This window comes from Carcharodon carcharias, chromosome 28 (genome assembly GCF_017639515.1).
Source record: "Carcharodon carcharias isolate sCarCar2 chromosome 28, sCarCar2.pri, whole genome shotgun sequence".
Classification (NCBI taxonomy): domain Eukaryota; kingdom Metazoa; phylum Chordata; class Chondrichthyes; order Lamniformes; family Lamnidae; genus Carcharodon; species Carcharodon carcharias.
The window spans coordinates 25,783,234-25,809,900 of record NC_054494.1 but is presented as its reverse complement, the minus strand read 5'-3'; the positions used below and the strand labels follow the sequence as shown (position 1 = coordinate 25,809,900).

Below are 26,667 nucleotides of genomic sequence, written 5' to 3'. Positions count from 1 at the left end.
GGTAAATATTGGCTTAAACAGTGCATCATGCCAGATTTTCAAAACGTTAAACTAGATGGACTGAATGGCCATCTTTTTGTGCTGTAGCCATTCTATGATTTTAAAATGCACTTGCCAACCAATCAGCACTCTCTTCACATACTGTATAAATCGTTGTTTCCCCTTATATTGGTATTCTTGTGAATTGTCCTGATGAGTGCAAGACAAAAGGCTTCGCCACGTCTCTTTTACAGCAATATTCAAGTTCTGTACTACCAAACAACTATTAATATAAATAAAAAAATGACCTTTCTTAGGTTTTTATGTTTATCTAGTTGAAGTTCCTTTGGAGGCATAGATTACAGGTTTCTATCACAATCGTGTTTTACTAAATAAGGTAATGAGAATTAGCATAAGGATAAATGCTTTCTCCCAAAGATATCATTTTAGTGTCCTTTTAAACCAATTGATAATAACAGAGTCTTGCTGTAAAGGATTTATTTTTTTCCATTTTAAACTTTTGATTTGGTTTGAAAGACAAATCTGAACATTGACTAAGATGAACAGATTTTTGCTCACCCGGGGGGTTACGATTTTTGGTTCGATTTGGTTTCCACATACTTTAAAGATGCCTGGGATGACAAGCACGTGAAAATGCCCTGCTCTGAGTAAAATCTTTTTCCTTTTGAAAATGAGGTAAAGAATTCCCATACTTTAATTAAACTTTAACATTCATTTTGCTATGGGTGTTGTAAACATGTTCAACTGACTAGAATTGGACTACAGTTCACCCAGCCCAAGAATTTGGGCCAGATTTCCATAACTTTTCATTTTTCTGGAGCTTGCCTGAGTTAGAAAACAGTTAATTTAACAAGTTTGAATACACAAAATAAGCTAATCAGTCTAGAAGGTGTTAAGTTTTGAATTCTTTGAATTTTTTTCATCCTCTGACACTAAGGAAATGTTGCACTCTATGATCTACAAATTAGCTGTTAGATTTCCGATGCGAGTTGCAATATTATGCTAAAAAATATTTGACTTCTAGAAGAGGGAATCCTGACATGGAAGACAAAAGACCTAACCGAGGAAGATGCTCTATGGAAGTCAAATGGCTTGGAACTCCAATCACTGAGATGCAAAGGATGCCAGAATGCAGTGATGTTTTGCCACTTTTAAGAGTATCTAGCAATCACTCAGTGACCATCCGAGTAAGTTGAAATAAATTCTCTTTCCAAGCAGTACACTATTTAGTTGAAAATATGAATACCCAACTTACTATTCTCTGTACAACTATTTATTGAGCATTGTTACAGGGAAATCTGGCTACATACTACCTTATCCAACAGAACCATCAGGGAAGTGTCTGTAATACTGACTTATTACTGAGTTCTGTGTTTTGGGACCAAATCCACAAAAAATTGTTTTGAGATTGCCAATCATTTCACATCAGACCTAAATTGCTGTACAAGGTGAACAAGATCATCCAACTGAGCGAGGTTGAAATCTACTGTCATCACTGTTGATGTTCACACTCTCATTTACAAATTTAAAGTAGTTCAAACGACTTTATACCAAATGATTGCAGCACTTCAACAAACTAGAAACTGCAGCAAGAAATTTGCAAATTTTTTTTTTGTGTACTTCTTTCCCCTGATATTTTAGGGATGTCAAACTAAGGGTTATTTCTTTTTGACATGTACATCTATTTGGTATGAAAATCTGCCTTACCATTTCTCCTACAGGATTTGCAATTGTTGCTAGTTACTTTTGTGCTTATTGCAGACAGACTTGTTGAAAAGTGGTGAAGTCCCTCGACCCTATCCCACATACTTTAAAGATGCCTGGGATGACAAGCACGTGAAAATGCCCTGCTCTGAGCAAAATCTTTTTCCTGTTGAAAATGAGGTAAAGAATTCCCATACTTTATTTAAACTTTAACATTCATTTTTCTATGGGTGTTGCAAGCATGGTCAACTGATTCGAATTGGACTACAGTTCACCCAGCCCAAGAACTTGGGCCAGATTTCCATAACTTTTCATTTTTCTGGAGCTTGCTTGAATTAGAAAACAGTTAATTTAACAAGTTTGAATACATAAAATACCTGATCACCATGACTGTGTAGGCCTTCTAGGTATGAACCTGCAACCTTTGTGGATAGATTTAACATGGCAACTTTGTAACAATGCAATTAAAATTGTAACAATAATCCAGGACTTAATCGTCATTGGACCAGTCATCTTGTCACTCATTCTGCTATGGCTGTTAGGAATTTCATTCTGTGATTAGCCAGCAAACTAGATCCATCAAATGCAGCAAGTGGAAAGCAATCCTCCAATTTCCCCACTGCCAAATTGGAATATGTCTTGGCATAGTATTGTGCCTGGTGGTTTAGCTGTGAACTGGTAAAAATTACCTAATAAAAACCGGGTGGGTTATAGTGATGAGTAGCCTTGGGCTCCACTACTTATACCTCGTTGGAATCAAGCATTTGCAGGTTTGTACAAATTTCCAATGTAGTTTTGGATTATTGCAACACTATCAACAAATGAAATGCTTTCTCATTTAAGACAACTAACTTACTTGTAAATGGATTAACTGAATGAGGAGAAAAGGAAAGGTGGATTTTCCATAAGGTAACAATCTCTAAAGATTGTTTGAAAATGCGTTATGTGCCTCATTTTTCAAATTTTTGCTTAAAAAATAGGAGAACAAGGAACTTAAGACTTTGTAGAAGTGCTAATTTAATTTTAAGTTGTATTGATAGCAAACTTCAGAAGAATGTAGCTGGACTGCTGAAATGGGCAGGGAGATGGCAGATAGAATTTAATTCGGATAAGTGTGAAGTGCTACACTTTTGGAGGAGCAACATGAGGAGGAGATGTAACCTAAGTGGCTTGAGGATGTATAAGAGCAGAGGATCCTGTGGGTGCATTCTCTCAAATTCTTGACAGTGCCAGGGCAAGTTGGTAAGGCAGTTAAGAAAGTGCATGGATACTTTGCTTTGTACATGAGAATATTGAAAACAAAAACAAGGAAATCATGCTAAAACTTTACAAAGCAGTGGTTAGACTTCAGCTGGAGTATTGTGTACAATTCTGGGTACCACACTTATAGCAGGATGTCAAAGCTCTGAAGATAGTACAGAGAAGGTTAATCAGTTTGATGCCAGGAATGAGAAAATTCATTATATGGAGAAGCTGAGGTTGTTCTCTTTGAGTCAAAAAGATTAAGGGGAGACCTGAAAAGTGTATTCAAAATTATGTAGATTTTGATAGGACAAGTAGAGTGTTGCAAATATGGAATTTATAAGATTGTTATGTTTTGGGACTGTGCCTTTAATTAAGGGTAAAATGTGACCTGTTCTGAAGTCTGCCTGCCTGACAGCAGGCCTGGGTGATGTCTGTTAAAGGTAGGCCCAAGTTGTTGATTGGAAAGAAGGTGTAAGGTGTTCACACTTGGAGAAAACAGCAGCAGCATTTGTTTTTACAGTGGTTAGACTGCTAGTCTTCAAAGACCCAGGAAGTTCTTGAGAATGTTGGGTTGTAAACAGTTATGCTTTAAACTGTCCATTTATTTCCAAGATAAAAGAAGTTGGGGTTTCATGGATAGCTAATTAGCATTTCTACCTGGATACAAGGTCCAGGTAATTCACAATGCTATGGAGATAGGCTTTTAGAGGGAGAGGGTTTCCCAAAGATATTCCTCAAAACTCACAGACAAGTCAGTCTGCCAGGATCCAGGAGAGAGGGAATATCTAGAGGTCGAAAGTCTCTGTGTGCACCTCCCAGAAATGCAGGTGGGAGCTTGTCCTCGGATTGAAAAGATCAAGTTCATGAGGATTTGAAACGAGGCTGGAAGATTCACCTTTTTGCACAAAAGGGCGAATCTCCAGGAAAAACCTTCATTGTGAGAAACAATTCTAGGGTTAAAGTTACCAGGCTGGAAAAGGAAAAGAACAGAAGTAAAGCCTTGGGAACTAAGAATCACTTCGGACCGGTTTCCAGAGAATTGAATTTCTGCTTAAGGAACGGTGTGAAGTGGAGTTTTATTGGTTGTGTTATAAGTAAAAAGGGAAATTTCTGTTCTGTAGTTTAAAGTATAAGTGGACTATAACAATAGTGTTTAGCCAACAGTACTTTTAGACTGTTACAGTAAAAGTCTTAAAACGCAAAATCCTCTTGTGTCATCCTTTCAGCAATTCGAACTTCAAAGTTCAAATTTCTTTTTAAAAGTTACTGGTCTCTGTGGGGATAGTAACAAGAGTGAAACAATTTCCTCTGACAAGTCAGTAACCAGAGGCCATAGTTTTAAAATAAATGACAAAAGAACTAAATGGGAAGTGTAGAGAAATTTCTTCATATACAGAGCTGTTGAGATCTGGGATAAAGTACCTAAAAGATGTGGAATCGGATTCCATATTAACTTGCAGAAGGCAATTGAAAATATGCTGGTTTGCAGGGTTATGGGAAAATGCTGGGATATGGGACTGAATTGGACAACTCCTTCAAAAAGCCAGCACAGGCTCAATGAACTGTGATTTTGTGCTGTCAGATTCTATGATTATTTTATTTCACGAAAATTTGCTTTAAATGGGCTGTTTTGGATCTGCAGTTCTTAACTTTAATCACCAGGTGTCACTTCAAGATCAGTAGGAATACATTGACTTTATCTTCTAGATCAGTAGTGATCAAGCTTTTTTGTCTTTGGAATATATATAAAGTTTAACTCATAAATTCCCATTTACCTCAGTTGAATCATACAGATTATACTACCCTGGTCCATACCTTTCTTGAATAACTAGCACCCAAATTGTATATAATTATTGTCCAGAAAACATGGCCACTTATGGTTCAAAGTCGAATGGCTTTGTGGAACACCTTTAACCAGTATGTTTGACTTGCTGCAGTTGCATGACAATATTACTTATTCTAATGCTAGTGTGGAAAACAATGAAGCTTTTTGTCTGATATAATTTATTCATTGGATTCTATCTTGCTGGTCACATGCTGAATCCTTTAAGATCCCAGATGGAATATTGTGTCCAACTGTGGGAGCCACGTTTTAGAAAGAGCGTAATGCCCTTAGAGATGGTGCAGTAGATTGAGAAGGTACAAAGGATATTTGCTAGAATGGCACCAGTGATGCAGAGCTTAAGTTGCATGGAGAGACTAAAGTTGATGATCCCTTTAGGACAGAGAAGGCTGAAGGAAAATTTAATAAAGACGTTCAGCATCATGAAGGATTTTGATAAGAGTGAATAAGGAGAAACAGTTTCCAGTGGGAGAAGGGTCAGTGAAATGGACTTAAGATAATTGGCAGAGCCAGAAGAGAATTTCTATTTTAGAGAGTTATGGTCTGGAATGCACTCTTTGAAAGGGTAGTGGAAGCAGATTCAGTAATAACTTTCAAAAGGGAATTGAATGAATACTTGAAAAGGAAAAATGCGGGGTTATGGAGGAAAGAGCAGGGGAGTGGGGACTAATTGGAAAGCTCTTTCAAAGAGCCAGCACAGGCATGATGGGCTGAATGGTCTCCTTCTGAGCTGTAATGTTTGATGATTAATGACCTAAGCTAGTAATGAAAGATACAGTTTTTAATGTTCCTTCTGGGATGTCTTCAAAGGAACTTGGAAACATATCTTGGGCATGATGCAGAGACAGAGGTTAGCCTGAACTCAGCAGAGATGTGGCTGATCACAGGACACCATAGTAATGAACAGACAACTAAGAAATAAAAGACTACATTTTAAAAGTCAGTTTAATGTTGATTGTTAGAGCAGAAGTGTCTGTTGTTTCGACATGTTGAGTGGAAACAGTGAAGATTGTATTTTCTGTAAATATGCTGTTTGTGCTGAGTACTCCATTTATTGATTGCATTGTTCAATACATTTGTTAGTTTACAGCATGAGACAGGAAAAGGAGAGAAGAAAGAAAGGAAGAGGAGAGAATGAATGGACAAAGAAGGGACAATGGTGACCAGGGAGAAGAGGGGGTAGTGAGCACGTGAGAATATGGGAATGTGGCAAAGAGAGGAGAGGTAGAGGTGGCAGGGACCTCAGTGTGGGAATGGAGTAGGGTTGCCAACAGATGATTCTACCTGCATGTGGGAGTGGAGGGGTGGTGTGATTGCCATAGAATGCATTTCTATCTTGGGCTCCAAGCACCATGAATACTGAAGGCAAAATCTTGCATTACAATTACTCTTCTTCACTCAAGGAATTATTTGTACTTATTTCAGAGTTCTGACTACAGCTTCTCCAACCATTGTTTGATGACTGTACCCTGGAGCCTTGTGCAGATATAAATATATTGAAGCAAAACTATTCTTATTGCATGAAAATGGTTTGCAAGGAATATTAGCATTGTCAGGAAAATGTAATAATTTTCATTGTGTTCTTGGAATTTATTGTATAGTAGAGTAATAGTGGGGTCTATGTCTGTGCGTCTGTATGTGTGTGGGGGAATTAATTGAATTAAAGGCAGCTGGTCTGAAGGCTTTGATGTATCAGAAGACGAGCTAGATTTGAAATGTTAAGTAGGTAAACATGGGTGAAGTTTTAGAATGTGAGATGTAAAGGGAACATTTGCATTTTTAAATAAGCCAGACAAGCTTGAATTCAAAAGAGGGAGTGAAATGTTTCACCTAGCCAGGAGAAGTTAAGAAATAGTGTATTTATTTTTCCCAAAGATTACTGGTAAGATTGGTGCTATTATAGATTTTTATTCATAGAGTGGTAAAGTCCAAAGACATAGTGAAATAATGGGAATTTGCATTCAAAGGGGAAAATAAGTGTAAAGGAGATGTGGTTATGTGTAAGGGGAAAGCATATTTAGATTTAACACAAGTATGAAAAGCCTCTAGCATCTAAGCCTCAAGCTGAAAACTCACTTTGAATTCGACTGACCAGGGCATGTGCTTTGCCTGGGTCTGTTTAAATCTGTGTTTTACTGTTGACTTAACGAAGGTGTAACTGGGAGTTAGATTAATTAGTGGGGGCTAGGAGTTATCGTAATTTGTAAACCTATGTATGTGTTTAAAATCATTTTTAAAAATTTAATAAAGATTTAATTTAGTTTTGTAAGAAGCCTATAAGACTCAGTGGTTTTATTACCACTGAATTCAAGGCACGCATCTCAAAATATATACAAATTGCAAAACAATTGTGGCAGTTGTTTCAGGTTTCCCTTTGGGATTTGAGCAACTCAGCATTTACCATCAGCTATGCCACAACAGCATGTCCACACTGCAGGATCCCTAAAATATGGTTGACAATTGGAGCACGCGTCATGATGTTTTATGTGTTATTCTGGCTTGAATAGTGGGCTCGATGCTTTTGAAAGAGAATGTTTCTGCACGATTGAGAATTTAGTTGGGATTTGTCACTTAATGGCACCCCAGTATTTGAACTGTTTTTTTTATTCTTTCAATGGATGTAAGTGCCACTCGTTAGGCCAGCATTTGTTGCCCATCCCTAATTGCACTTGAGAAGGTGGTGGTGAGCCACTGTCCTGCACCGCTGTAGTCCATTAGGTTTAGGTGCACCTGCAGTGCTGTTAGGGAGGGAGTTCTAACTTTTGACCCAAGTAACGATATAGTTCCAAGTCAGGATGGTGAATGACTTGGAGGGCAACTTACGGGTAGTAATGTTCCCATGCATCCGGATGGTAGAGCTTGCAGATTTGGAAGGCGCTGTTAAAGGAGGCTTGGTGAGTTGTTGGAGGGAGTGAATGTTTAAGAGGGTGGCTAGGGTGCTGATCCAACAGGCTGCTTCGTCCAGGATGATGTTGAGCTTCTTGAGTGTTGTTGGAGCTGCAATCATCTGGACAAGTGGAGAGTATTGCATTACACTTTTGACTTGTGCCTTGTACATGATAGGCTTTTGGGGTGTCAGGAGGTGAGTTACTCACCACAGAATCCCCAGCCTCTGACCTGCTCTTATGGCCACAGTATTTATATGGCTGGCCCAGTTCAGTTTCTGATCAAGGATGTTGATGGTGGATGATCCAGCAATGACAATACCATTGAATATATAAAGTAATGTTGCATATACAGCAGATTTTGGATGTGAAGACCATTCATATTGTTTCATAAAATAATCAATTATATCTTTAAAAGTTTGTATTTTAAAGGAATTGTATAATTTTAAAGGTTGCACTTTTGAATTATTTTTGTGATTGGTTGTATTGTGTAAGTTGTACTGTACTGCTTGTGAACATAAACCACACCTCAAGATAATATTGTTTTGATTTCACTTTTCAGGATGGAAGCAAGAACGTGAGCAGTCGGTGGGAGTTGATTCGAACAGCACTGTTAAGAAAATTTACTAACTCTGAGGATGTAAAGGTGCAGTGTGAAATAAAGTTAAATCTGCAATTGTGGGCCGGGGGTCGGGTTTCACCAGGAATTTATTTGAAATACCTTGCTAGAATCAGTTATTTTGAACATATTTGCATGTTGAATGAAGTAATTGTTTTCCACTATTAGAACAAAGAAAAGTACAACACAGGAACAGGCCCTTTGGCCCTCCAAGCCAGCGCCGATTATATTACCTGTCAAACTAAAACATTTTGCACTTCTGGGGTCCGTATCCCTCTATTTCCACCCTATTCACGTATATATCAAGCAGCCTCTTAAACACCACTATTGTACCTGCTTCCACCACCTCCTTTGGCAGTGAATTCCAGACACTCACTACCCTCTGCATAAAAAGCTTGTCCCGTACATCTCTAAAGTTTTCTCCTTTCACCTTAAACCTATGTCCCCTAGTAATTGACTCTTCCACCCTGGGAAAAAGCTTCTGACTGTCTACTCCGTCCATGCTACTCATAATTTTGTAAACTTCTATCAAGTCGCCCCTCAATCTCCATCGCTCTAGTGAGAACAATCCGAGTTTCTCCAACCTCTCCTCATAGCTAATAACCTCCAGACCAGGCAGCATCCTGGTAAAAACCTCCTCTGCACCCTCTCCAGTGCCTCCATATCCTTCTGGTAATGTGGCAACCAGAATTGCATGCAATATTCCAAGTGTGGCCTAACCAAGGTTCTATACAGCTGCAGCATGACTTCCCAGCTTTTATACTCAATACCCCTGCCAATGAAGGCAAGCATGCCATATGCCTTCCTGACTACCTTATCCACCTCCGTTGCCACTTTCAGTGACATGTGGACCTGTACACCCAGATCCCTCTGCCCGTCGATGACTTAAGGGTTCTGCCATTTTCTGTATAATTCCTACCTGTATTAGACCTTCCAAAATGCATTACCTCGCATTTGTCCGGATTAAACTCCATCAGCCATTTTTCCGCCCAAGTCTCCAACCGATCTATATCCCGTTGTATCCTTTGACAATCCTCTTCACTATCTGCAACTCCTCCAATCTTAGTGTCGTCTGCAAACTTACTAATTAGCCCAGTTACATTTTCCTCCAAATCATTTACGTATACTACAAGCAGCAAAGGTCCCAGCACTGATCGCTGTGGAACACCACTAGTCACAGCTCTCCATTCAGAAAAGCACCCTTCCACTGCTACCATCTGTCTTATATGACCAAGCCAATTCTGTATCCATCTTGCCAGCTCACCTCTGATCCCATGTGACTTTACCCTCTGTACCAGTCTGCCATGAGGGACCTTGTCAAAGGCCTTACTGAAATCCATGCAGATAACATCCACTGCCCTTCCATCGTCGATCATCTTTGTCACTTCCTTGAAAAACTCGATCAAGTTAGTGAGACACGACCTCCCCTTCAAAAAACCATGCTGCCTCTCACTAATATGCCCATTTGCTTCCAAATGGTAGTAAATCCTGTCACGAAGAATCTTCTCCAATAATTTCCCTACCACTGACGTAAGGCTCACTGGCCTGTAATTTCCTGGATTATCCCTGCTACCCTTCTTAAACAATGAAACAACATTGGCCATTCTCCAGTCCTCTGGGACCTCACCCATAGCCAGTGAGGATACAAAGATTTCTGTCAAGGCCCCAGCAATCTCCTCCCTTGCCTCCCTCAGTACTCTGGGGTAGATCCCATCTGGCCCTGGGGATGTATCCATCTTAAGATTCTTCAAGACGCCTAACACCTCTTTTTTGATCCAGGCTATCTACACATTCTTCCCTAAACAAATTGACCACTAAGTCCTTCTCTTTGGTGAATACTGATGAGAAGTACTCATTTAGTATCTCTCCCATTTCTTCTGGCTCCACACATAGATTCCCACCTCTGTCCCTGAGTGGGCCTACGCTTTCCCTGGCTACACTCTTGCTTTTTACATATGTATAAAAGGCCTTGGGATTTTCCTTAATCCTGGTTACCAATGACTTTTCCTGACCCCTTTTAGCCCTCCTGACTCTTTGCTTAAGTTTCTTCCTACTTTCTTTAAATTCTCCACGGGTTTCATCTGTTCCCAGCCTTCTAACCGTTACAAATGCTTCCCTTTTCTTTTTGACTAATCTCACAATATCCTTCGTTATCCAAGGTTTCTGAAACTTGCCATATTTATCCTTCATCTTAGCAGGAACATGCCGGTCTTGAATTCTTATCAGCTGAAGTTTGAAAGCCCTCCACATGTCAGTTGTTGATTTGCCCTCAAACAACCACCTCCAGTCTAGATTCCTCAGTTCCTGCCTAACATTGTTATAATTAGCCTTCCCCCAATTAAGCACCTTAACCCGAGGACCCCTGTTATCCTTATCCACCAGTGCCTTAAAACTTACTGAATTATGGTCACTTTTCCCGAAATGCTCTGCTACTGAAAATTCGACCACCTGGCCAGGTTCAGTATTGCCCCTTCCCTGGTTGGACTACCTACATATTGTCTCAGGAAGGCCTCCTGGATGCACCTTACAAATTCTGCACCATCCAAACCCCTAGCACTAAGTGATTCCCAGTCAATATAGGGAAAGTTAAAATCACCCACCACAACAACCCTATTGCTTTTACATCTTTCCAAAATCTGCCTACATAACTGTTCCTCAATCTCCGGCCAGCAATTGGGAGGCCTATAGTAAACCCCCAACATTGTGACTGCACCCTTCCTATTCCGGAGCTCTACCCATATTGCCTCGCTGCATGTGCCCTCCAAGGTTTCCTCCTGTCGTACAGCTGTGATATTCCCCTTAACCAGCAGTGCAACTCCCCAACCTCTTCTACATCCCTCTCCTTCTTGCCTGATACATCTAAATCCTGGAACGTTTATCTGCCAATCCTGTCCATCCTTTAACCAAGTCTCTGTAATAGCAATAACATGATAGTCCCAAGGACTAATCCAAGCTCTAAGCTCATCTGCCTTGCCTGTTATACTTCTCGCATTCAAACAAATGCATTTCTTTGCTTTGACCCCCCCCTGCTAAACAACAGAGCCAGCCGTGGTGCCACTGCTCTGGTTACTGCTGTTGTTTTCCCTGGTTTGGCCACCCCCCCCCCCCCCCCCAACAGTATCCAAAATGGTATGCCAGTTAGAGAGGGGGACAGCCACAGGGAATTTCTGCACTGACTGCCTGCCCCTTCTAGCGGTCACCCATCTATCTGCCTGTACCTTGGGTGTGACCACGTCTGCAAAACTGACCTCGTCTGCTTTCCGCCACCTGAATGCTCCTAACTGCTGCTCCAACCGATCCATGCGGTCTGTGAGGCGCTGCAATTGGGTACACTTGCTGCAGATGTAGTTGTCTGGGACACTTGAAGCATCACAGATTTCCCATATCCCACAGATGAAGCACTTCACCCCAGCAACTGCCATTTCTAGAACTATTTAATAAATTAATTTAAATCTAATAACTGCTTATTGACTCCTTATTAACTATACATTCCCTAGGGCTAGATTTCTACTATAAATGCTAAATTCTAAGAACAGTAATCCTCTGCTTCTGGTCTAGAAACCCTCTACTTATTAATTAAGTAATTAATATTAGTTGAGTAAGCATTGAGATTCTTGGAGAAGCTGGCGTTTTTGCTCTTGGGACATTTTGCAAATTTTGAGACAGGCAGCAGACAGATTTAATGGCATGATTGTGGGCATTCATGGGATGTTTGCAGTATGTTAAATCATTTTTTCTAAACTTCAAGTCTCCGCCTGGCATTTTAGCAATTGCTAGTTAACAGTACGGTCATCATCAGTTTATTGATTGCAGTGATGAAGTAACAAAAAAGCATTCTAGTGTTTTATTGAGGGAATGATTAAACTTTTCACATGAATGCAGTCAATGCATTCTAATTGTCATATCATAATAATCGCTGCCCTCAAAGGGCTATAGGGACAGACAGGCAGGGAAATGGGATTAAGTGGATTCCAGATAACTGGCTGAGGTGGAACGTCCAAATTTCTTCCCTCTGTATTCTGTGAAATCGCCTTACAAATTGTTAATAATCTACAATGAATTATCAGAGGCCTTCCCAAAGTTAATTTAAAATAATGCCCTCTTAATGCTTCACACATTTTTAAAGATATACTATGATACCTGAAAATTAGCCTTCTGCATTTTTGATACTTAACTTCAACCTGTCATATCTCTGAGATTCCAACACAGCGAGTTGCCAACTTGTCTGATGTGTCATGTGAAGCACAAATGAAGTCAAAATGCTTACTTGTTGGGAAAGTTGAAAAAAACGGTTTAATCCTAGGTTTTGTAAATGGGGCTTTATAGCAAAATATCTAGGCGATGGTGCTAAGCACGGACAAATCATTGGTTAATATATTGTGTCCAGTTTTGGAAACCCTACTTTAAGAAGGTATGAAAACCACAGTGAGAGCACATTTAATAAGCTGAATCCTTACCACTCGCCTGGATGGATGCATTCATAACAATTGAGAGAAGCTGACCACCATCCAGGACAGAGCAGTTTGCTTGACTGGAGCACACGACTCAATATTCACCCCCTTCATCCATCCTATCATACCAGCAAACTGTGTCAGCAGTACATATGAACTGCAGGCTGCAAGTCAGCAATTTACCCAGCTTTGTTCAGCAGCATCTTTCTCCATTGTGACCTTAACCACTAAAAAGGAGAACAGCAATGTTGTGGGGATACTATTGGTCCAAGTTTCCCCCAAATCACAAGCCACTAACTTGGGGATATGTCACTATTCCTTCAACATTGATTGGACAATATCCTTGAATTCCTTTTATTAACACCTTAAGGACTGTAGGGGTTCTTGGAGAAAGTCCATTACCCCTCCTTGGGGCATGTTGGTTTGGGCAATAAATGTAGCCTCGCCAACATCAACCATATCCCAAAAACAAATAAATAAACTTATGCAGGGAATGAGAAGCTTTAGTTAAGATGTGAGACTGGAGGAGCTGAGGCTTTTTTTATTGTCGTAGGGAAGATTAAGTAATGATTGGTGGTATTGAAATTTAGAAGGTGTTTTGATGAGGCAAATGGAGAAAAACTGCTTCACGCATTGATGAGATGGCAACTAAAGGGTTTAAACTTATGGCCATCACCAATACCAGAAGTGAAGTTTTTAACCTATAGGAAATGGAATGTCTGAACAGAAGGAGTGATAACAGTTTCCAGAAAGGAAGTGGATAAATATTCAAAAAATGAAACTATTGAAAGGGTAAAGTAAAAGTCCGAAGAGTGGAATGAGAGGATTAGATCATTCGTGGAGCTGCCATAGTTGTGATGGCCATTTTTTAAAAATCAGCAAAGAGGGTAATTGTTATGTAGGGTATCACAACCAAATTCAATTGCTATCCTCATCCCATATGCATTGCTGCAAGATGCTGATCATGACTTTCTTTGCTTTCTCATCACCCAAGCCAGTAATTCTGAGGGTAATTTGTGCTTTTACTGCCTCTCTGACTGAGATCAGTAGAGGCCAAGGAATAAAGCTGGGATCACCCCTAATATAGCTTTGGAATAAACCTTAAGAAGCTAAATGGGAATAAAAAAAAAATAAGAATAATCTTGAAGTGTCACTGTGATTTAAATAAAAATGGAAGAAAATTCTTTTCATGGTATTCAACATTGTTCGAGGCAGATCATAGGAGTGCATTTTCAATTTGGTCAACTTAACACTTAGTTGCAATGAACAATTTTAGCTGTCATTTAAAAAAATAAAATCTTTGGATTTTCTGTATTTTCCCACTCTGGATTTACTTTTTTATTGAGAGTTTACTCTAATTTTTCTGGAATTCACTGGTGGTTTCAGACTGTTGTGGTTTAAGGTTCAATCATTTTCAGCTGTTGCTACTTTGCTGGTCTTTCATCCACTGAATTTCTCAAACTTGCCTAGTTTTATAAGTTCCACCCATGAACCATGGCTCTTGCACTATTCCTGGCTGGTTACACAAATTTTTAGTTTAGGCATAACTGTGGCATTTGTCACTGATGAGTTGGAGAATGGATTCTTTAAATGAAAGCGGTTAAATAACCATCACTTGGAAACTGTTCTCTTTTAAGGATGCAATACTGAAGTATAATGCAGGATATGCCAGGAAATGGGACTTCACTATCCTGAAAAACCTTTGTACTGAGGTAAGAATCTGAATCTATACTGTGCAGTTTGGAAACCCATTTTGCACTTTTATAAGTGGCAATATTAGACCAATGTAACATATAGATTTATAAAAAAAATTATGTAAATTGTACTTTCACTTTATTTTAAAATTTCAATATTTTTTCCTATATGGTGATGACATTCGCTAAAATTAACTGGAATACTTTACCTTTATTGAGTATATTAGTAATTTTAATGGCTACATCAGAATGAACTGGCACTCCCTGCCAAAACCATTTAGATTCTGCACGTTAAGTTTTTATTTTCTTATTAAAATGTAACAGAAAACCTTTAAAAATTATGTAATTTTTAAAATTATACTTCAAGGGCTCTTTAGGTGATGGGGGACCGCCAGTGGAGGTGGTGGTGGGGAAGAAAGTAGGATTTGATAATCTGTCCCTGCTACGTTTCTGCATGCCTTTTGAAAGCTCGGTCACAGGCTGTGCGTGCTGGTGGCATTGGAAATCACCTCAAATCAGAAAACGATGGGGTTGTGGTAGCAAACTAGTGTTCCTTAAGCGCGAGATCTTTTCCCTCCTTAAATCTTTTCCCAGGAATGGATAGTGAGTACAGCTAGAAGAAACTGTGAAGCATAGATCTTTCATATAGTTGAGTCTTCTATCTGAATTTATAAAGGAGCAGTAGCTAAGGCCTGAGTGTGTTTTGTTATGCAATCTACTTAGCTCAAATAATGCATTCATTTTTTAAAGCACAATGCATACTCTGCTGTATTATGTTATTTCACATTATTGGATAATCCAAATATTTTAGTATAGGAGAACGGTGAATTATCAGGGGACAGTACCCTGCCTTTGGAATTTTACATGCCATTCGTGAAAGGTGTAAATTAAGTTTTGCTGTGTTTTGTTTTGTTCATCCAAGTCGTCATATATTTTTAAACCAAATGCTGTCAAGAATCAAACTCAAGGGTATGTTTGGAATTTCAGACAGTTAACCAACATAGCATGGATGGAGATACTTTCTGGGTTCTGTGTAGTTAAAAGGGGAGAAATATTTGAAGCTCTACACAAAAGTATTCTCCCACTTGACCTCTCTCCCTGTGTGTCTCACTCTGCTGGTGGAGAGTTTAATGTGGTTCCAGGCTTTTATGCCTGCCATTGTTGAGTATTGCAACTAAACTTCTTATAATTTTCTCATTCCTCTTATTAGTCATGCCCTTCTTGCTATGCCCTGTATTGCGAATGTGAATCACTGTAGCGTGTGGTATGAGAGATGCAGTTTGTAGCTATCCTTGAGGTAATTAAATGAAGCCTTAGCAATGCAGCTAGTGGATTTCTATAAGCTCTGTGTTTGAGCAAATGTAACATTGCTCCCATATTGACATATTATTTGAGAATTCCTTACTGAATCCAGTTGCCATTCTTTCTCTGATACAGCAGGACTAATCCAAGGATAACTCATTTTCACATCATTTAACATTTATCATGCTCTACTGTACTTGCACAGAAATTCAATGTAGGAAGAGGTCAGACAACAGAAGGTACACAAACCCCAGGGATTGGGATCTCTATTGACTGTCATTAAAGTTGTCAAGATCCCCATAAAATGCAGATGGCCCATTAACATTTTAGAATTTCCCTATGCAAATTTAATGTGCTGGTTTAGTTTCCTGAGTGTGTATTTTTAAAAACTTTCTAGAACCATTAGGTAAGTATTTGCAATTTTGATGGAAGATTCTTCAGTTTCAGAAACATTTGACTGTACATTTTCATGTGAATGTGGTTACGCATATCAGTAAAATGAATTGGGAAAATGATCAGTCAGTTGCGTGGTTCAAAGTAATACCTCAATTATTAAATATACCTGCAAGTTCTTTCGCTATCTCCTAGTTGGACTGAAGGATAAGATTGTCATCTTTCCCCCTTTTGCTGGTACCTGATACATTTTGGGTTAAAAAGAATAAGTTAGAAATGCTGGAAATCAGAACTATGAAAAGTGCTTGAAATATGCACTAAGTTTGTAAGAATCTATTTCGGTGTACACCCTTCAGAACTGAAAGCTGAACATTAAGCAGCCAGTGATTCATATCAGGGCATGAAGTAAAATTGCATAGAAGTTACAACATAGAAACTGGCCAATTCCAATCCAAGCTTGTCCAACCTTTTCGCTTGGGGGCGACATTTCCACTTTTTTCTCACTCAAGGGGTTGATGAGCAAATTTCAGAAAGACAAGTTTTAGCACAGGTATAAACTGAATTTCAAAAAAAAGTTGGGGTATTAAGATAAGCAATTGTTCAGCAAAAATAAAGCAATGTCATAGCAATAAAGTAAGTTTAAAAAAAAGTACCTAAAAATCACCACACACTCCCATGCCCACTCCCACTCATTCATTCACACTCTCACTCCCACACACTCACTCACTCTCTCACACACACACACACTCGCACTCATTCCCACTCATACACATGTGCAAACACACTAACTCTCACTCACTCCCCCTCTCCCATGCTCTCCCACTATCTCTCTCGCCCACTCCCTCCAGCCTCTTTCTCTCTCTTCCCCCTCAGCCCCCGACCTGGGCCTCCACAGCATCTCAATACCAGGCCTGACAGCCAGCCTCTCCTTCCCGCTGTTCGCACTTTCCCACTGCTGGGCCCCAGCACTTGAAAGTAAACCTCTTCCTCTGGTGTTCACTGCTCCTCCAATTGCAGACTGTTTCTCTCCTACATTTGCTGCTGATAGGCAATTAGCGTGTTTGGCGGAGCAGCTTCTTGCAGAATCTTCCACTCTAACTTGTTTGACTAGCTCCGGGGGCTGCATAGAATAGCTTTGGGGGCCACGTCCAACCAACAGGCTGTCGGTTGGACAAGCCCGATCTAACCACCTCATTGTGGCCCTCTATTTTTCTACAATGCAACAGCCAAAGGGATGCGCCTTTTGATACAATCTGCCAGTTGTGGGATGAATGGCCTACATATCTGGCTGCACGCTGGCACTGAAATTCATACACCACATTGCTCATTTGTGTGATAGATAGAATGTCTTTTTGGCATGATGGCAGCCCCCTGTTAGTGGAGAATACCACGCATGTTGCTACTGCACAGTAATAGCGTGCAACGGGTAGCTTCACTTGTTGCTCAAATTTTTGAGATATCTTACCTTTCCAGGGTAATCTGAGGTAGACTGGGCACTTTTCAGGACTGAAAGTGGTAGCCTTGGGGCCCATTCATGAGTGTGCGCGGTATATACTGAGCAATGATCTGGTTAGGGTAGCCATTATCCTGCAGAATGGGTTTAATGTGCCCTATTTCAGCATCAAGCTTGCAGGTTGAGCTGATGGCTCTGGCCCTATTTATGAGGTTGCCAATAAGGCCAATCTTATAGCGTGTGGCACAGTGTGAATCCCAATGCGCATATTGACTTGCTGTAGACTGTAGTAGAGAAACCATCGGCAGATTTCTCAACCAGCGCGCCAAGGAAAGGGAACTCATTTGACTGCTTAATTCAAAGGTGAACCTGAGTCCAGGATGAAGCCCTTTAAGGTGTGTAAGGAAATTCTTACACACAGCTGCAAATTCAAATATAGCAAATGTATCATCTACGTATCGGAATAATGCAAGAGGTAGAAGGTTTGAGGATGCTTTTCTTGTAGAAACCGATGAAGGTGTTTGTGAGAACTGGGCCCAGAGGGGATCCCATGGCAACGCCATCTATTTGAGCATACATGGTGCCATTAAAATGGAACTCAGCTGCACAAGTTGCTGAGTTCATAATTTCAGTGAATACAGGTTCAGACATCGGAAGTGTATCTAGATTGCCATGATATAGTGACACGGTGCATATGCCTAAAGCTTCCTTGACTGGTACATGGGTGAACAGGCTAGCAATGTTGAACGATCACATGAACACGGCATTGCTATCGATAGCAATGCCTTGTATGTTCCTTGCCTAGGTGTCAGAATCCTTAACAGTGTATGTGGAAAACTTGCTCAGAACTGATTGTAGCAACTCACCCAACCATTTGGCCAATTCATGTTATGCTGAACCAGTCATGGATAAGATGGGGCGTAAATGGACATATGTTTGGAGGGTTGGGTAACCCATGCAAACGCAGACGCAGTGAGGACAATTCTTATCAAATATATCACCTGGCAGCTTATTATTCTTACACAAGCTCAACAAGCGTTTTTGTAACTTGCTGTCGAGCAAGGCTGTCCAGTCATGGATACGATTTTAGAAGCGTCATTAAGAATGAAATTCATTTTGTTGATATAGTCACACTTGTTGAGGATGACTGTTCCAATCCCTTTGTCGGGTTTGCAGAATTGTATGTCTAGGTTGGCCTTGAGGCCTCGCAATGCTACCAGACATTCATGTTGCATGTGAAAATCAACCAAGTCGTTCAGAACCCTGCAATATGAATGCACTAGATACTAGATCAGCTAGGCGTTCTTTCAACAATTCAACATCTTCAGTGAATGCTGGTTTGTGGCGGGATAGCTGGGAGTCGAGGAGTTCAAACTCAGCAGATACCTCTTGTTTGATGTGGGATGAAGGCACACCAAAATTTAAGGCATGTGCAAGGACAAACTCCTCGCCTTCAGAGAGTTTATGATCAAAGAAATTTGCTACATGCTTGGTGGTGTCATTAATTGCCCTGCCAAACCTCCTCTGCTCATGCAAGTTTACAGTGCGGGTGTGTTTCAAGCAGGTGTTGTTTATGGTGCGGTCATCTACTGAGGCAATATAGTGGCACAAGTGGATCGAATAGAAAAATGAAAGAAATTTGTGCACCTCAGACCAAGCACATTGGGCATGGTGTAAATTATTATCCATTGGACCTGCCTTTAAGCATGACTGGAAGCCCTGCTCAAAAGCAAGTTACAAAAAGGCTTGTTGGGCTTGTGTAAGAGTAACAAGTTGCCAGGTGGTTTTATGATGGGATTTGCTCTCATGGCTCACTGCATCTGTGTATGTGTGGGTTATCCAAGACACACAGAAGTAATATTCCTTTATGCCCTATCCTATCCATGACTGGTTCTGCACAACCAGATCTGAGCATGGTTAAGGATTCTTTCACTTTTACTAAGACCATACAGGATAGCATATCAATAGCAATGCTGTATTCACGTGCTCATCCGACATTGCTAGCCTATTCACCAATGTACTGCTCAAAGAAGCTACAGACATTTGCACCACCTTGCTATATAATGGCAATCCAGACACACTGCCGTTGTCTGAATTTGTATTCATTGAACTTATGAATTCAGCAACTCATGTAGTTGAGTTCAGTTTTAATGACGGCATGTATGCCCAAATAGATAGGGTTGTTATGGGATCCCCTGTAGGCCCTGTTCTCACAAACATTTCCACTGGTTTCCACGAGAAACATACCTTCATTGGAATTACACCAAACCTCCTACCCTTTGCCTATTTCCGATGCATAGATGATAGGTTTGCAGTATTTTAATCCGCAGCTGCATGTAAGAATTTCCTTACACACCTTAATAGGCTCCATCCTGTGCTCAGATTCACCTTTGAAATGGAGCAATCAAATGAGCTCCCTTTCCATGAAACACCTTAAGGTGTCTCAAAAATTTGAGCAACAGGTGAAGCCAGCCTTTGCATGCTATTACTATGCAGTAGCAACACGAGTGATATTCTCCACTAACAGGATGCTGCCGTCAAGCCAAAAAGACATTCTGCCTATCACAGAAATGAGTAATGTGTATGAATGTCAGTGCCAGCGTGATGCCAGATATGTAGGCCGTACATCCCACAACTATCAGATCATATGAACGGCACATCCCTTTGGCTGTTCGCAACAAGAACAATACTAACTACCCAACCAGCTTGTGCTTGCAAAACTCAAGATGGGGCAGAATCATACCAGATTTAAACTAAGTGCAGTAGCAGGCGGGAAAAATGACAGCATTTCACACGGTATCGCCCCAAACCCACCTGGGATATACGACATTTCAGTGGTGGGCGGGCTTCAATTCCCCTGCCATGCCGTCACTTCGTCGTTTCATTGTGCCAGACACCACATTTAAAGTATAGCTGCGCTCTGTGCTTCCAGCCCAGGACTGCAGCAAAGAAGACATGGTCCTGAAAGGCATGAAGACTGCAGCCCTCGAGCTCCTTTTAGCTGACATGGAGGCTGCTGTGATATCCTCTGGCCGCAGAAGGGGCAGCAACGTTATCACTGTGGCTTGATAGGCGATGGCAATGGTGATCTGTGCAGCATTGGCACTGAAGAGGTTGGCCATCTAATGCAGATAGAGGATGAATAATTTCATATGTGCAGCCAGGGTATGGTAACCATCTCATCACTCAAAACTCTCATACTCAAACCCATCTTGCATTCACTGGCATCTCACTCACTGCCAGCTCAAGGAACGTCACCACCCATTCTCTCACACACCCTCACATGTCTATCTGGCCTCATCTCCTCTGGAGACTGCTTCCTCATCCCTCACTATCTTGAGGCCACTTGCACAGATCAACACGTGCCCCCACACACACCCTGGGATACTTTCCTTACCCAGTACAGCCCTTGTCCTGCAGCTTGTTCTCTTGCCTGAGGCCACTTCTTCCCCCTTCCCCAAGCAAGCCCTAGCCTAGCAGCTGTTGAAAAGCCACCCATATATGGCTGATCTGGTAGGTAGAGACCTGCCTGTGCACCCCCACTAAAAATGATGATGTGCTATCAGTGAAACATGGAGCTGACGTCAGCGAGTGCTGACCGACGTAAGGTAGACAAAGAAACCTTGAAGTCTGGAACGAAGTGCAGTCTGCCAAATGCATGCCTTATATATGCTGTTGTGAAACATGTTGAGTGTTTTCGCACCGACGTGGGCTGACGATCCAGCGGGAGGGGGGCATGAGATGGCGGGCTGGCCTTATGATATGCTGATGTATTACGATGAGGTTCCTGACATTCAATGGCAGGGAATGCGGCCCACCATCAACGGGCTGAACGGACGATCACAAACTGGTTTCATGATGTTGTGAAACCGATTTTTGGCCTTTTCGCCATGTTGTCCATTCACATTATCGATCACGCCCAACGCCAGCAAGCACGGAAAATCCTAGCCATCGTGTCCAACATTAGATGTAATTCTGCAATTGGACTGCATTGCTAAATGATCCTGATTGTGCTAAGAATTACACAAAAACAATTTAAGATTGTCAGCCAGGCTCGCAGTGTGGCCCACTTACACATGCTGGAAGTTACTTATATTCACAGACAGAAGCAGCATGTCGACGCATTATGCCTTTTTCAACTAAACAAGAACTGGGGGCGATAGCCATTCCCTGGTTCTTTGTCCATGACAATTCCTTGAGCAGAGTCGACATGTCTGGTTTGAATTTGAAGAAAAATCTTGGCAGTTAACTGTTTCCTGCTGCATTCCCCATGGTAATACCTCTACCAATCAGCAGTCCCTTCTCATGCATTATAAACTGTTGTTCCCTTTGCTGTTGGTATTTTCCTGCGAGCTGCCTTGATGAATGCAAGAGGAAAAGCTTCAATAACGTGTGTCTTTTTCAACAATATTCAAGTTCTGTACTACCAAATGACTATAAGAATAAAATATGCAAATCTTCCCTATCAAAGCTGGGTATGTTGTCATAAAGTTGAAACAACATTTTAAATAATTATACTAGCTCCTAGGTTTTTAGTTTGCTTTAACTAGACTTGTTGATAACGTTTATAAAAATAGTACGATAGAGAATGCTCGCGTCCACTTAGGAAGATTTTGTCTAATACAGGCTAAAAATCTGTAACAGTTCGAATATTCTGTGCTCCATTTATCCAGGCAGAAACAGCTCACAGGTTTGTACCTCTTTAACATGCACTGAATACAAGTCTCAATCTTGTTCAATAAGGCAAAATGTGTTCAAATTAAGAGGCTATTCCACAAATGATATTACATCATTGCCACCAGCAAAATGCTTTACACCAATGGCAATTTCTTGGCTTCATAGATTTGTACAATTCTTGATCAATGACTTAATAAGTGCTGGCATAGATTTAACAGAGGTACACACTCACTGGGGCATTAACATCCCTTGTTCTGCACGCATTGCAGCTGCTGGTGTTTCAGATATAGTGTCTGCTTGTTTCCATTTGCGGATTCAAGTTAAGGGAGCTCCCCAGGTTTTCCTTTGTTACCTAGAAATCCAAAGTCTACTACACATTTGTGTTTTTTATTATTCATTTACTGGATGTGGGCATTGCTGGCTAAGCCAGCATTTATTGCCCATCCCAAATTGCCCTTGTGAAGATGGTGGTGAGCTGCCTTCTCAAACCACTTTAGTCCACCTGGCATAGGTACACCCAGAGTGCTGTTACTGAGGGAGTTCCAGGGTTTGACCCAGTGGCAGTTGAGGAATGGCGATATATTTCCAAGTCAGGATGGCGAGTGTCTCGGAGACGAATTTCCAGGTGGTGATATTCCCATGTGTCTGCTGCCCTTGCCCTTCTTGATGTTAGTGGTTGTGGGTTTGGAAGGTGCTGCCTAAGAAGTCTTGGTGAGCTTCTACAGTGCATCTCACAGATGCGTCAGTGGTGGAGGGAGTGAATATTTGTGGATGGGGAGGCAGTCAAGCGGGCTGCTTTGTCCTGGATGTTTTTGAGCTCCTTGACTGTTGTTGGAGCTGCACTCATCCAGGCAATTGGGGAGTATTCCATCACACTCCTGATTTGTGCCTTGTAGAAGATGCACTGGCTTTGGGGAGTCAGGAGGTAAGTTACTCACCACAGGATTCCTAGCCTCTGCCCTGCTCTTGTAGCCATAGTATATATATGGCTAGTCCAGTTCAGTTTCTGGTCAATGGTAACTCCCCAGGATGTTAATAGTGGGGAATTGTGCAATGATAATATCATTGAATCTCAAGGGTTGATGGTTAGATTTTCTCTTGGTGGAGATGGTCATTGCCTGGCACTTGTGTGGCGTGAATGTTACTTGCCACTTGTCAGCCCAAATTCTTTACAAAAATATTGCCAACCGCATACAGGGTAGTTTAATTTCTTTAAAGCAAAAGCTAAAGGGAATTTAACAGAAGTTACAGGAGCAAGAGTAGGCCATGTGACCCCCCTTGAACCTTCTCTGCCATTCATTAAGATAATGGCTGATCTTCTACTTCAACTCTACTTTCCTTATTGATTCTCAGATCCTTTGGGAAAATCAGGGGTAAGGGAGAATGGGGGAAGAACTGTACGAGCATGAGCTTGTAGAGGGAAATTGGAGAACAGTGCTGGTGTGAACTGGGGTTGCAGAAAATTAGAAAGCTTACACCATTGTACAAGCTGTTGTGTGCAAATTGCATTAATGCGAATGTAAATGGTTGAGAAACTAAATAAACATAAAAGGGAATGCAGAAGTCTTCTATAGACATATAAGTATTGGTAAACGGAGGAGTGGGGCTGATTAGGGACCAAAAGGGCATTAACGCATGGAGGCAGGGGGTATGCCTGAGATATGCAATAAATACTTTGCCATCTGTCTTTACAAGGAAGAAGATGCTGCACAAGTAATGGTGAAAAAGGAATTAGTTCAGAAAGAAGGAATTACAATTTTTCAATTGGAGGAGGTATTGTATAGGCTGTCTGTGCTTAATGTTGATAAGACACCAGGACCGGATGAGATATATTCAAGGATACTGAGGGAAGTGAGAGTGGAAATTTCAGACACTAGCCATAATTTTCCAATTTTTCTTCAATTCAGGGATGGTGCAAGAGGACTAGAGAATTTCAAATGTTACACTCTTGTTCAAAAAGAGTGTAAAGATAAGCCCAGCAATTACAGCCTAGTCAGTACAGCCTCAGTGGTGGGGAAGCTTTGAGGAACAATAATTTGGAACAAAATTAATAGTCACTTGGGCAAATGTGGGTTAATTAAGGAAAAGCCAGTATGGATTTGTTTAGGGGAGATAATGCTTAAATAACTTGCTTGAATTTTTTGATGAAGTAACAGAGAGAGTTGATGAGGGTAATGCTGTTGTGTACATGGACTTCCAAAAGTCATTTTATAAAGTGCCACATAACAGACTTTTGGGAAAAGTTATAGATCATGAATAAAAGGGACAGTAGAAATTTGGGTATGAAATTGGCTGTGACAGAAAACAGAGTAGTGATTAATGGTTATTTTTCGGACCGGAGGAAGGTTTATAATGGAGTACTCCAGAGATCAGTGTTAGGACCCTGCTCTTCCTGATATATGTTTATGATCTAGACCTAGATGTACAGGGCATAATTTCAAAATTTGCAGGTGATACAAAACTTGCAAGTATTGTGAACTGTGAAGAGAAAAGTGGAGAACTTCAAAAAGACATAAGATAAAAGCAAAATACTCCGGATGCTGGAAATCTAGAACAAAAACAAAAATACCTGGAAAAACTCAGCAGGTCTGACAGCATCTGCGAAGAGGGATACGGTTGACGTTTCGAGTCTGGACTTGAAACGTCAACTATATCCCTCTCCGCAGATGCTGTCAGACCTGCTGAGTTTTTCCAGGTATTTTTGTTTTTGTTCAAAAAGACATAGATTGGTGGAATGGGTGGGCAAGCGGCAGATGAAATTTAATGAGGAGAAATATGACGTGATTCATTTTGGAAGGAAGAACGCAGAGAGACAAAATAAAAGGTACAATTTCTAAAGGGGGTGTGGGAGCAGCGGGGCTTGGGTGTATATGTGCATAAATCATTGAACGTGACAGAGCAAGGTGAGAGAGAAGTTAATAAAACATACAACATCCTGGGCTTTATCAATAGGGGCACAGAGTACAAAAGCAAGGAGATTATGTTAAATTTCTGGTTTGGCCTCAACTGGAATATTGCGTTCAGTTCTGGGCACCACACTTTAGGGAGGATGTGAAGGCATTAGAGAAGGTGCAGAAAAGATTCATGGAAATGGCTCCAGGGATGAGGAACTTAAGATGTGTCAATGTATTGGAGAAGTTGGGAATGTTCTGCTTGGGGAAAAGAAGGTTGAGAGAATATATGATGGAGGTATTCAAAATCATGAGGGGTCTGGACAAGAGACGATGGGGGAAAAACTTCCCATTGGTGGAAGGATTGAGAACCAGAGGGCACTGATTTAAAGTAATTGGCAAAAGAAGCAATGGTGACACGAGGAAAATGTTTTTCATGCTAAGAATGCGAAGTAGGATCCGGAATGCACTGCCCAAGAATTAGATGCAGACAGGTTCAATTGAGGCTTTCAAGAGGGAATTGAATTATAACCTGAAAAGGAAGAATGTGCACAACTACGGAGAAGGGTCGGCAGAGGCTTCAGTCAAATTGCTTCTTCAGTAAGCCAGCACAGACAAAATGGGCTGAATACTGCCCTACTATGCTGTAACCATTCTATAAATATTGAAAATTAGCAGAATTATTGTTGCAAGATCATTCAGATGTAACATCTTCCCAGTCTTTTTATTGTCTGAAAAATTAAATGCACATCCTTAGGTTCATTAAAAATCAGTTTTTCCCAAATTTGATTTAAAAAGTTGCATTTTTCTTGAGTGGTGAAATGTAAAACAGATTTATGTCTCTGATTTGAGATATGTGTCACATTGTTTTCTGGCCAAGATTCAGGGCCAATTAAACATGTCCACCACTTCCAAGATGTCAGCATGTATGTTGCACAATGATGTACATACAAACATGGAGCAGGAGCAGGCTATTCAGCATCTGAAGCCAAGAAATGAAAGCAGTAGACATGGATTTTTGCAAGGGGAGCTGGATATTCTTTGGCTGTAGGGACTATATCCTTAATCACTGCAACAAATGCCAGTCTTTCGTTCCTAATAAGGTAGATAGCAAGAGGCTGTGCACGAATATTTACCACACTAGTAGATATGTAAACACTTGAGATCACCTGTTGAAGGCTGACCTGGATTGCATATTCATTGTTTACTAAATGCAACATTGCAACTTTTCACATGTGCATAATCTCCAGTGCTTTTATTCCACCATCCTAGTGATGTTTAAGTGGTTGGAACTATAATAATATAAAAGGTAACTTTTTAAAATCCATTTTCCATGAATTTTTCCATTGATTTTTCTCCATTTTTCTTATACGAAAAATGAAATCAGAGAACCTGAATAAAAGCACTTTTTTAATAGGCAATAAAAACTGACTTTAATGGTCCTTGCATAATATCATTATCCACAGTCTAATTTTCTTTCCTTGAACTAATTTCTGTTGTGCTTAGTCCC

General features: G+C 40.7%; 1 protein-coding gene across 8 annotated transcripts in view; it reads left to right on the top strand.

Annotated features, from left to right (window-relative positions):
- parga (poly (ADP-ribose) glycohydrolase a) overlaps nucleotides 1-26,667 on the top strand; it is a 184,984-nt gene that overhangs the window by 21,534 nt on the left and 136,783 nt on the right. For all 8 annotated transcript variants that reach the window (XM_041176258.1, XM_041176254.1, XM_041176255.1 and 5 more), the window contains 4 exons: nucleotides 1,025-1,187; nucleotides 1,762-1,884; nucleotides 8,240-8,323; nucleotides 14,385-14,459. In XM_041176258.1, the coding sequence (XP_041032192.1) occupies nucleotides 1,025-1,187; nucleotides 1,762-1,884; nucleotides 8,240-8,323; nucleotides 14,385-14,459 (445 nt within the window). The remainder of the gene's footprint in view (nucleotides 1-1,024; nucleotides 1,188-1,761; nucleotides 1,885-8,239; nucleotides 8,324-14,384; nucleotides 14,460-26,667) is intronic.